We start from the raw sequence: 13,145 nt of genomic DNA on the forward strand, positions 1-13,145 counted from the left end.
TGCTTCACAATGGTTCTTGTGTGTTTGCTTGTTCTAGCACCTTGTTGTTATCTTACGTCCAAGAAGTAAAATGCCTGGACAAAGTAGGATTTAACCATTCTTGGTTCTACCATCTTAATAACCACCTAATAACACTAAAACCCCATGTTAACCCTTGTAAATAATAATGTGGTCAGAAAAATTAAGTCATTTAAAAATAATTTTCCTAATAGTTGGGACAAATCAGTATGGGCAAAAAAGCGCTATCAGAACGTTTAGGTGGCTTTTTGTTTGCCTCAGAGTATCAGCAGAGTCATCAACATCCCAGAACAATGCAATAGGGGCCCAGTATGCCTATATCCAAAGTAAGGTGCTGGTCTAATCCTGCTATAGAGAACATGGGGCGGGTAGTGAGGCTGCTTCTGCCAGGATAGGCCTTCCCCACCTCCAGGCCTTATGAGAGAGGCTACCTTTCTTTGGAAAGAATTGTCAGACACCTCCCCTCAAGCCAAGAGAGAAAGTGTTAAACGATCCACACAGGAGATAGACCTCTGTCCTTGGCAATGTCAGAGAAGGAGAAACTATCAGACTCGTCCCCAAGAAATGTAACGGTGAAGGTCATGGCTAGGCTGTTTTGTGGTGGGATGTAGGACTGAGCCAGGAACCAGCAAGGGAATCAATGAAGAAGCATGGTTTCCATGGCCTGGTGGAGGCCCTGCGGATGAGAGCTGAACTGGATGTTCTTGAGAGACACTCTGCCCAAGAGAACCACCTGGAGTGACGAGGTAACTGCAGCAGGGATGCGGACCTTCCAGAAGGACCATCCAATGTCATAATTCCCAAGCAAGTTGGCCATCATCAACTACCAAGAGGTGGTAAAATATATTGCTTTTGCTATACTAGTGGGAAATTTCTAGTCAAATCTTTTTTTTCCAATTATGTGTCCCAAGAAAGAATTTTAGACTGTAATTTGTCTATAATTTGACAAATTTGACTATCGATTTGGGCCAGGGACTGGCTGAGCAGCGAGCAGGATCACAATGGAGCAGCCTATCAGGAGATGGTGTCTGTCTTATCTGCTTGCTTCATTTCTCCTTCACAGCAGCTTTCTCCTGGCTGAAAAGAAAGCTCAGCGGAGTTCTAGAGTCATCTGCAAATTGCACATGGAGGAGGCTTTGCATCTTAGAACTTCTACATGGTGATGGGAGGGCGAGGAACTGAGAACCTGACTCCATAGAAACAGATCTAAAGGTTTTAAAGTGAATGTCAGAATCATGAGCTGCTGTTCCTGCCCTTCCAGACAGCAACACTGGGAATCCATTACAGATTTTGGGAATCCATTAAAGACACTCCTTGGGCTCCCCGTTCACAATGCAGAAGTGAGAGCTGTCCACGGGCCTTCCTGAGTCCAGTGGGAGATCCACAGGACGTGAAGCTGTATATGAAGCTGGGATGGACCTTGGAGGGCAATCAGTTTATTTATTATTATTTATAATCTCAGTTTACTTCACTTTACAGAGGAGTAAACTACAGAAGAGGTGAAGCAACAGACCCAAGTCCACATGCTTACCTCAGGGGGTGGGATAAGAGGAAGGACTGTTAAGTCACTCATGAGTTACACACTGTTTTATGGCTACGACTATTTCCAGCCTTGGAAGTTATCAGTTCAGCAGAGGGAGCACTGCAGTGGCCCTGGGTACTGGGTACTGGTTGCAGATTCATCACCAAGTTACTTGTTTGTGATATTATGAACTTTCTCTCCCTGTCATGTTTTGGAAATTGACTAAATATGATATATTTATCAACAGGCAGTACAGCTACATAAAGCAATTACGGAAATAGGCACCGAAGAAAGCATGAGAATTTAGATGTTTAGTTATTGAAAAGGTATCTTTTTACCTTTTGGGTTGCCTATTTTCCATGATGCTCCATTTCTCAGAGTTTGGGTTTTATGTCTGCCTCTCTTTCTCACTGAGAAAATAGAAAAATATGTAAACAGATGCTGCTGAAAAGTTGCATTGTATATAATAGTGCTTTTCAAAAATTCCATTTTACCATAACTTTTCAAGAGCCTAATGCAGAAAGAAAAACATACAACCCATAGCCTTGCACTTACCAAGCCTTTGATGGTTAACCTGGGTTCATCCTAGATTTCATTTTCTTTACCCTTACATTAATCCAAATTCATCTATATCCACATAAATAAAAAAAAGAATTTAAGACACATTCTCTGTCCTTGTATCTCAAGAAACACTGTGAGAATAATAACAATGAGAACTAACAGCTGTTAAGTGCTTATTACATGCTACATACAAACACCAGACACTTACATCTACTAATTTGTTTAAGAGATAGGGACTTTTACTATCCCCATTACCAATGAGGAAACTGAAGTATCTAGAAATTTAAAAATTAAGTGAAGCAATGCAGATTTCCTTTGGTCAAGAGGCAGAAATCAACGGCAGAAATGCAAGAATTTAGATTGTCTGGAGAGATGTGATGGTGAGCTATACAGTTGAAACACTGGCCATCACCTTAGCCCTGAATGAAGGCTTTTGGGCTGAAAATATGGTGAAAATGACCAAAAATCTCATGTTGACATGAGTTTGGATAAAAAATTAGGATCTAAGAAACTAACCAAGAGAATATTGCCCAAAGGGAATTTGTAGAAATAGAAGTTCAAGTCCTAGAAAGCCTTAGGGTTAGAGATATCAAAGAAAGGTTGATTAAAACCCTGTCTCAGGGGAATATGCTCTCAGATTCAGCAGGTGACGAGCTGCAGGTGGAAAGATGGTGAGGCATGTTCAGTACATCTCCTGAGAGCTATGTTCAAACATGTTGATTTCCAAGGCAGGGCCATGAAGTGTTCACTCACCCTTGTTTCCTTCCTCCCTCCCTCCTGTCCTCCCTCCCTCTCTTTTTCCCTCCCTCCATCCCTCTCTCTCTCTTTCTTTTTTCCTTTCTTCAATTCTATGGCTGGACTACGGTTTGGGCTTGTTCAGCCACAGATATCTTAGACAAACATATTCTTTTTCTGGCCCTCTGTGTGTTTCTCTGCTACTGTTGGATTCACCTTTCATCAAAGCCTATTGAGGCCAAATGAGTCAAAGGTATAAAAGTAGTCTGGGTCAGCTTACCAGAGCTCTCCTTACTGGGAGATTCTAGGCTTAAGACCTGCTAATAACATAGAGCTATTGGACTTTTCTTTGTAATTGTTCTTTGCTCAAATACCCCACAGGAAGTAGGGTGGCTGTTCTTGGGTTTCCTGTTCAAATACTATCTATTGAAACCGCAGACTTGTTCTAGAAATCGAGTAAAGGGCTCCCCTCCCCTCCAGGCAAGTGAGAAGGTTCAGCTTCAAGGTAATTGATCTGTGTCTCCAGCAGTTTAAGGAAGATAGAGACATTTTTTAAAGACTTGAGCCTGGAAAGTCTAGACGGGGTGACTACGTTGGGAACCGACTACATGACCACTGACAGGTGGACCCTGAAGGGGCTTGATTCTCATGGGCCTCTCTGGGGAAGGTAGGAGTTCAGTTAGTTCTTGAGAGATACTCTGTCCAGAAGGATCATTTGGACGCATAAGGTGACCCCAGCAGGAGTGTGGAGTTTCTAGAAGCTGGGAAACTAAGAGGGAAGTGGTAAGCAGTCAGTTGGAGTTCCCACATTAGGGAACTTCAGCTGTCTAAAGAGGGGGTCTCTGAAGAACTCACAAACATGGCTCATGCACCCCCCCATATCTGGGAGACATGACGGATATATCATAAGAGGGTCACTATTACTCCTTACCACTTCCTTCTCTCTCTGTCCTCCCCAAATTTGAATTAGCTAAAAGCAACAAATACCTAGTGTGGTTAGAGAGGAAGCATGGATGAGAGGAGAGGCTGGCCTCAACCAACTTCCTCACTACCTATTTCCTGTTTTAATATTATATCAGCTCAGGCTTTTTAATAGTTAATGAGAATATCATGGCTGCTGAAAGGGACCAGCACAGGTCTGGGGCGGAAACTTCATCCTGGGGCAGAAAAAGAACTATTTGAGAGAACACATTTGAAAAGAAAGCAAGAGAAGGAACAAATGTGATTTGTGGTTAGACTACCAATTCCCACTATTTTAATAAAGAAGGTGAGGTAGAGAGGTTTCACAAAAACTCAGAGGAAAAAAATCTTAGACCCAGTTAAGTATAACCTGGGAAATAAACAAGATGATAAAGATAAGTATAGAGATAAAATGATAGAGATGCTAGAAATATATAAATGTATTTATATTTAAATGTGTTTATATTTTTATTATATTATTTATGCAAATATACATGTATAAATTTGTGACAGAGATAATCAGAAGAAATGGAAAGGAAATAAAATGTATCGAAATATTTTTTAACTCTAGAGGAAAAAGCCCTGTCACCTCTATAGTACCAGATAAAATTAGTAGCAGTATTTTTTTTTTTTTTGGTGAGGAAGATTGTCCCTGAGCTAACATCTGCTGCCAATCTTCCTCTTTTTGCTGAGGAAGATTAGCTCTGAGCTAACATCTGTGCCCATCTTCCTCTATTTTGCATGTGGGACTCCGCCACAGCATGGCTGGATAAGCGATGCCTAGATCAGGGCCCGGGATCGGAACCCGTGAACCCCAGGCCGCCAAAGCAGAGCACGCAAACTTAACCACTACGCCACTGGGCCAGCCCAATTAGTAGCAGTATTTTATAAAATACGACATTAAAGAATGAACAAAAGAAATAAAGTCTACAAGAGAAACAGGTAGAATGAGAAAGGGAAGGGAAAAAGAAGAAAGATAAAGAAGAGGAAGAAAAGAAGAAATGCAATAGAAATGAAAAATTGCAGAACCCAATGCAGAAAATGGAGCATTACTCATTTTTTTCATCCTCTACTGCACAAACAGTGTGGTGTCTGCTTTGATTGAGTTTGGTTTAAACAACTGTGTTTCCCAAGATCTGTTGTGGTACCAGGGCTCTGTCTTCTGCTTAATTGATTCAAGTTCCCTGTGTCTGTTTCTCCTTGTTCTGTTGAGGGCTGTGTTCATTAGTTACAACAAACCTTTCCAATGTTTTCTCCTGGTCCCTCATTTCCCACTCAAGGCAGACTTGTCTCTGTCCACATAGCTCTGTGTGCATCCAGGTTCCAGCATCTTTTCTTGACAAAGGCCAACAGAGAGTATGAATTTTCCTCCTTATTTGAGGAAATCAGTGACTTTGCACAAAAACGTGGAGGGCAAGTAGGCAGATTGCTATTTGTCACCCATAATCATTCTTTCTTCTGTAAGAATAGAATTACAGCTGGACCCAGGGAAGCCTGACTAAAGATTATATTTCTCAGCCTCACTTGCACCTAGCTCTGGCCATGTGACTAAGTTTTGGCCAATGGGATATGAGCAGAAGACTCTGGGTCTTTCCATTAAAAGAAATAGATGGGTGATTTCCCTGTCCATTTCTCCCATTCCCTCTGGCTGGGAGACTATGGCAACCAGATCAGCTTTCTTGGACCCGGAGAGAGAAACTGTGTGTTGAGGAAGGCAGGTTCTTCCTACCACTTCTGGATTGTTTGATGAAAGAGAAACAAATTATGAGATTTAAGCCACTGTATTTTGAGGTCTCTGTGTTACAATGACTCAGCCTGTACTCTAAATAATCCATTAGTGATGAAGCCCATAGGAGATTTCTGGGCTTCAGCAAAGATGGGGGCTGGCAGGAAGATCAGGGCTGCAGTAAGATCACAGGTGTGAATCCTCACATTTATTCTTACCTTTTTGGAGACTCTTTATCTTATACATACAACTTCTTTTTTCTCCTTCAAATAGAAAAGAAAAGAATCCTTTAGAATTTTGAACAGAGATTTATAAGCTTTGCATGTAAGTAACCTTCAAGTATTTTATTTTTAAGTCTTCATTCCACATTTGTGGGGCTAACTCTGTAGCTACCAAAATACCATCTTGGTTACACTGAAAACAATAAAAGCAATAAAAACATTTACACAGGACCAGGCATTTACATTATTCTTTTACATATTCACATGAGGTGTTCTCATTCACAATAAAGGAAATGTAAAAAGCAGTTGAAATCAGGCAGAAGCTGATAGCAGAAGAGAGGGAGGGTCATAGGGATCAAGCAACAGTAGATGTCAGGAATCACCAGTCCAGTGCATGTCCTGGAATTTAGAGCCTTGCCATGAAAAGCTAAAGCTATCATCCATGTTTATAACAGCCAGAACATAAGAAAGAAGTAAAAGAAAAAAAGCCCATCAGAGAAATGAAGACAAGTTTAGAAGGAGAATAAAAGAGATTAGACCTTTCAGAAATTAAAGTGAAGGAATTGATTATAGAAAGTAGAAAAGGAAAAAAAGTTTAAGAACAATTAAGAAAGATTGGAGAGAAAATAATCAATGGAAGACAGTGGACAAATCATTGGAGTTCTCTAAGAAGAAAATCAAAATAATGGAAGAAATACTTCGAGATTAATTCAAGAAAAAAGTTTCTGAAATTATAACAAAAAATTATGTACATATATTATGTTCATATATTTTCACCCTGAGGCAGCGAAAATTGACTTCAAACAGTCAACCCTGAAATATATTCCAGCAAATTTACTGGATTTTAAAGCTAAAGAAATAATTGAACAGTCAGACTAGGCAAAAAGTCATTTTCAAGGGAGGGATATATTATCGGCTATAGAATTTTCCACAGCAACATTTACTGCCACAGAAAAGTGGAAGAAAATCTACAAATTACTTCTAGAAATAAAGAGTGAGTAAAGAGTGAGCAAACTATTTCTCATATATAAATAACAAAAAAATACTTTTGAATAGAAAAATTCTGGAAATATTGTTTGCACGAATCCTTATTGAGAAAACTACTGGAGGATCCACTTAAGCAAACCAAGACAGGATTGGAAAATTTTGGCAAAGGGATTAAAATAAAAGTGGGGAGTGAGGTGACAGACCAGAATGATAAACAGATGTGCCCTGGAAATATAGAAATAGTATAATAGCAAAAAAAAAAAAAAAAAAAAGTGGGAGGAAGGGGAAAACAGAGTAAGGTTATTGTCTGTTTTATAGCCAGGAGTCAAAGGGTGTTATTTGGAAAAATCAAGGAGTAAACATAAAGCACGTTTAATACCTGAGAGGTAAACATAAAGGGAACATCATGGCCTAAATTGGGCTAGAGAGGAAAGAGACTGGACAGAGGAACAGGACACATGTTGATTTTATAAATCCTTCAGGTGGGAAATTGAGTACTGTCTAAAAGAGAGGACCAAAGGTGTCATGTAAAGGTAATTCTAAGAGTAATCACTAGAACAAAAATACTAATCTTCTTAAATATCAAAAATATATACTCCTAACCAATGAAAATATGGGAAATGGGCAGGGGCTTAACCTTTCATTTCTTTTAAGGGAAAGACCCAGAAGTGGCTCAGATTTCTTCTACTCAGACACCATTGGACAGAACTTAGTCACGTGGCCAGGGCTAGCTGCAGGGAAGGTTGAGAGGTTTAATCTCAGCTAGGTAGCCATGTGCCCAGCTGTAACCACTGGAACAAAAATGCAAACCTTTAAGGATCAGAAGTATACATGTGCACATAAATGCATAGAAGAGAGAATGCAGAGTTGAAATTTTTAATATCCAAGACACTAGAATATATAATATAAATTCATATGACAGAAGAAAGATCAAACATTTTCATCCTATCAATAAAAGTAAATGGGCTGGGGCTGGCTGGTGGCCTAGAGGTTAAGTTCGCACACTCTGCTTCAGTGGCCCGGGGTTCAGAGTTTCGGAACCCCGGGAATGGACCTACACACCTCTTATCAAGCTGTGCTGTGGCAGGCATCCCATATAAAGTAGAGGAAGATGGGCACGGACTTTAGCCCAGGGCCAATCTTCCTCAGCAAAAAGAGGAGGATTGGCAACAGATGTTAGCTCAGGGCTGATCCTCACACACACAAAAAAGTAAATGGGCTTATTTATTTAAATAAGAGCTTTTGCGAATGAATTACAAAGTAAACTCCAACTTTCAATCATATTAGGGACTCGTAAAAACATATTAAAATATGTGGAACATAAACGTATAGGCAAAGGTATGTTCAGCATACATGAGCAAAAGAAACCAGGGAGTCATGATCTGACTAGCAAAAGTAAGCGTAATTCAGGCCAAAAAGTTTTAAGCAAGTAGAAATTACAGGAGATACAATGAGAAATAGGTAGAAACATCCTACTAGTAGCCAACTTTTTTTTACCTCCCTCTGTCCATGAGAGATCAAGGGGACAAAATGAGTAGGCTATGAAAGACTCAAATAATACATTTAACAAGGTTGATATGATCGATACATATTCAGCTCCATACCCAGAAAATAGAGAATATACATTTTTTCCCACCCTCTCTTAAACAACGCTTGGGTCAAAGAGGAAAAATAAATCCAACCGAAGGCTATCTAGCAGATAACAATAACAAAAATATTGCCCATGAGAGCCTATGTATTATCTAATTAAAAAAACACTAATTTTAGAAAGAATGAAAAAAATATATATATACAGCCAATCTTCATTATTCATGGATTCCACATTTGTGAATTCACCAACTTGCTAAAAGTTATTTCCAATCCCCAAATCAACACTTATGGCACTCTCATGGTCATTCACAGACAGGTGCAGAGCAGTGAAAAATTTGAGTCGCTGGACGCACATGTTCCCAGCTGAGGTTGACCCAGGCCATGCTCTGCCTCCATGTTTCAGCTCTCATTCTGTAAACAAGTGTCCTTTCGTGATCTATGTAGTGCCATGTTTTTTGCTTCTTTTTTCTTTTCATATGCGATTTTGCTGTTTAAAATTGCCCCCAAGTGTAGTGCGGAAGTTCTTTCTAGTGTTCTAATCACAAAAAGGCTTATGTGATGTGTCTTGTGGAGAAAAGTGTGTGTTAGATAAGTTTCATTCAGGTATGAGTTATAATACTACTGGCTGTGAGTTCAACATTAATGAATCAACATGTATATTAGATAAGGTATCTTTAAACATCAACACTCATAAAACATAGGTATGTATTTATCAGTTGACAAAAAATGTTGTGAACAGAGGCTCACAGGAACCCAACCCTCTATTCCCTTTAGCAGCAATGGTCCAATATTAGCTAATTCAGTGTTTGGGTGACTTTATAGCACATATCTACCATGAATAATGAGAATCAGCTGTATACGTGTATATATGTGTATATATGAATACACACACACAATGTATTTTCAGAATTCACACACTGTTTTTTCATTGTTTTTTATTTCAGTTATTGTACTTTTCAATCTCAGAATTTCTATTTGATTCTTTTTTTATAATTTCTATCTCTTTATTGATATTTGCTATTTGGTGAGAAATCATTTTCTTACTTTTTTCACATGGCTTACATTAGTTTATTGAATATATTTAAAATAGCTGATCTAAAGCCTTTGTTTAAGACCGATGTCAAAGAGCTGTCTTCTAGGCATTTTATGGTTTCAGGTCTTACATTCAAGTCTTTAATTCATTTTGAATTTACTTTTTTATATGGTGTAAGATAGTGGTCCAGTTTCATTATTTTGCATGTAGCTGTCCAGTTTTCTCAACACCATTTATTGAAGAGATGTCTTTTCCCCACTGTATATTCTTGCCTCCTTTGTCATAGATTAATTGACCATATATGTATGGATTTATTTCTGGGATCTCTATTCTATTACATTGATCTATGTGTCTATTTTTGTGCCAAGACCATACTGTTTTCATTACTATTGCTTTGTAGTATAGTTTGAAGTCAGGGAGCATGATGCTTCCAGCTTTGTTCTTTCTCAAGATTGTTTTGTCTATTGAGGGTCTTTTGTGGTTCCATACAAATTTTAGGATTCTTTGTTCTAGTTCTGTGAAAAATGCCATTGGTATTTTGAAGGAGATTGCATTGAATCTGTAGATTGCTTTAGGTAGTATGGACATTTTAGATATATTAATTCTTCCAATCCATGAGCATGATATATCTTTCCATTTATTTGTGTCATCTTCAATTTCTTTCATCAGTGTCTTACAGTTTTCAGAGTACAGTTCATTTAGCTCTTTGGTTAAATTTATTCCCAGGTACTTTAGTCTTTTTGATCAATTGTAAATGGGATTGTCTTCTTAATTTCTCTTTCTGATAGCTCATATTAGTGTATAGAAATGCAACTGGTTTCTGTATATTAATTTTGTATCCTACAACTGAATTCATTTATTAGTTTTAATAGTTTTTTGATGGAGTCTTTAGGGTTTTCTATATATAGCATCATGTCACCTACACATAGGGACAGTTTTACTTCTTCCTTTCCAATTTCAATGACTTTTATTTCTTTTTCTTGCTTAATGGCTGTGGCTAGAACTTGTAATACTATGTTGAATAAAAGTGGCAAGAGTGGGCATTCTTGTCTTGTTCCTGATCTTAGAAGAAAAGCTTTCAGCTTGTTGCCATTGAGTATGATGTTAGCTGTAATTCCACTTCTGGGTATTTATCCAAAGAAAACAAAAGAACTAATTTGAAGAGATATGTGCACCCCTACATTCGTTGCAGCATTATTTACAATAGCCAAGATATGGAAGCAACCTAAGTGCCCATCAATAGATGAATGAATAAAGAAGATGTGGTGTGTGTATATATATATATATATATATACACACACACACATATGCACACAATGGAATATTACTCAGCCATAAAAAAGAATGAAATCTTGCCATTTGTGACCACATGTATGGAGGGTATTATGCTAAGTGAAATAAATCAAAGTTAAATACCATATGTTTTCACTTAAATGTGAAATCTAAAAAACAAAACAAACAAACAACAAACAAACAAAGACTAAACAGACACAGATTCATAGATACAGGAAATAAATTGGTTACCAGAGGTGGGGAGGGGTTGGGGGGTGGGCAAAATAGGTGAAGAGGATTAAGAAGTATAAACTTCTAGCTATTAAGTCAGTCAGTCATGGGGATATAATGTACTGCATAGGGGATATAGTCAATAATATTGTAATAACTTTGTATGGTGACACATGGTAACTAGACTTATTGTGGTGATCATTTTGTAATATATTTAAATATTGAATCACTATGATGTACACTCAAAACTAATAGGACATTATATGTCAATTATACTTCAATCAATCAATCAATAAAATCTTTGTCTAGTAATTTCAGTGTCTGGTCTTCCTTAGGAGTAGTTTCTATTTTTCCTGAATACAGGCCATACTTTGTTGTTTCTTTGAACATCAAATAATTTTTTTAAAAAACCTGACATTTTAAGTAATACAATGTAGTAACTTTGGAAATCAGATACTCCTCTCTCCCCAAAGTTTGTTGTTATTGCTATTTATTGTTACTGTTGGTTTTTATTGTTTATTTATTGCTTTTTTCTGAACTAATTCTGTAAAGTCTGTATTTTTTGCCACATGGCCACTATAGTCTCTGCTCAGTTAGTTTAGTGGTCAGCTAACAACTGGAAAGAGATTTCCTTAAGTATCTAGAACTGATAAGTCTCCCAGTCTTTGCCAAAGGGCTCTATGCCTGTGTTGATGCTTGCCTTCGACACACAGCTAGGCCGTTTATGACTCTACCTTAGCCCTCACTTCCTGCTTGCACAGAACCTCAAGGTTAGCCAGAGGTGAGAGCTCCAGGCTTTCTTAGGTCTTTCCTGAGTGTGTGCACAGCCTTGGGTATGTGTACTTCCCTAGACACGTGTGTGCCTTCTAGATGGCCAGAAACATGTTGGAGTTTTATATATAGATATATTTATATTTATTATATATATTACATTTATAATATATAAATATATATTTATGTATTAAATATAAATATTTTATACAATATACTTATTTATGTGTAATTTATATTTTAATATATTTTATATATTTATATGCAACATCTTTATATTTATGTATTATATTTATCTACATAAACATATTTCTACATTATATAAATATTTATATGTAATATAGAATTATATATTTACAAATAAAATGTACGTATTTATATACGTTGGAGTGTTATATATGTGTGTGTGTGTGTTTTCAGAATCCACCCATCCACTGCCACCAGCTAGTGCAATCCCCCGTCATCCTTTCTCCAACCACTACAATAGCCTCCTTACCGATCTCTCATCCTCTACCCTCCTAAAGTCTATTCTCTGTGCGGACTACAGAGCAATCCTCTAAAAACATAATTCAGGTCATATCATTCCTCAGCTCACAACTTTCCAATGTCTTCTCCTTTTACTAAGACAAGAATCTAAAGTCTTTACCAAGACCTACGAGATCTACATGATCCTGACCAATCACTTCCCACTCCATCCTCTCTACTTTCGCAGCCAGTGGTCTCCATGCCATTCCCCAAAAGACCACGCACTTTCTGTCTTGGCCTTTGCACTAAGGTCTTCTCAGTCTTAGCTCTATGGCTCTTAGTTCATCATCTCATTCGGATATCTACTTATATGTCAATTTGTCAATGAGGCTTTCCTTGGACACCACCTGTAAGATGGAATGTTTCTGTTACTCTGTATCTCCATTACTCTTTATTTTATATACTTATTTGTGTATTGTCTATATCCCCCTTTAGAATGTAAGTTCAATAAGATTTTGTTCACTTCCTTATTCCTATTGAGTAGCTTTGACAATAAATATTTGTTGGGTAAATGAATGAAGAATCTAAAAAGAAAAGAGAATAAATAAGTAGTGAGATATCATGTTCATGAATTGGAAGACTCAATATTTTAGAGATGTCACTTCTTTCCAAATTCATTCTATGCAATTTCAATACAAATTCAACAGAGTTTTCTAGGGAACTTGACAAGATGATACCAAAATTTATATGGGGGCCTGCCCGGTGGCGCAAGCAGTTAAGTGCGCGTGTTCCGCTTTGGCGGCCCGGGTTCGCAGGTTTGGATCCTGGGTGCGCACTGACGCACCGCTTATCAAGCCATGCTGTGGTGGCATCCCATATAAAGTAGAGGAAGATGGGCACAGATGTTAGCCCAGGGCCAATCTTCCTCAGCAAAAAGAGGAGGATTGGCAACAGATGTTAGCTCGGGGCTAATCTTCCTCACACACATAAACACAAAAATTTATATGAAAGAGAAAATGACTGTAATAGCCAAGACAATTTTGAAAAAGAAAA

General features: G+C 37.8%; 1 protein-coding gene across 4 annotated transcripts in view; it reads right to left on the reverse strand.

Moving 5' to 3' along the window:
* Window positions 1–13,145, reverse strand: part of SP100 (SP100 nuclear body protein) — a 91,955-nt gene that overhangs the window by 18,473 nt on the left and 60,337 nt on the right. For all 4 annotated transcript variants that reach the window (XM_087424711.1, XM_087424710.1, XM_087424709.1 and 1 more), the window contains 2 exons: window positions 5,741–5,785; window positions 1,879–1,950 (listed from right to left, as the gene is read on the reverse strand). In XM_087424711.1, the coding sequence (XP_087280837.1) occupies window positions 1,879–1,950; window positions 5,741–5,785 (117 nt within the window). The remainder of the gene's footprint in view (window positions 1–1,878; window positions 1,951–5,740; window positions 5,786–13,145) is intronic.

This window comes from Ceratotherium simum, chromosome 37 (genome assembly GCF_057802395.1).
Source record: "Ceratotherium simum simum isolate JZ-2026a chromosome 37, ASM5780239v1, whole genome shotgun sequence".
Lineage (NCBI taxonomy): Eukaryota > Metazoa > Chordata > Mammalia > Perissodactyla > Rhinocerotidae > Ceratotherium > Ceratotherium simum.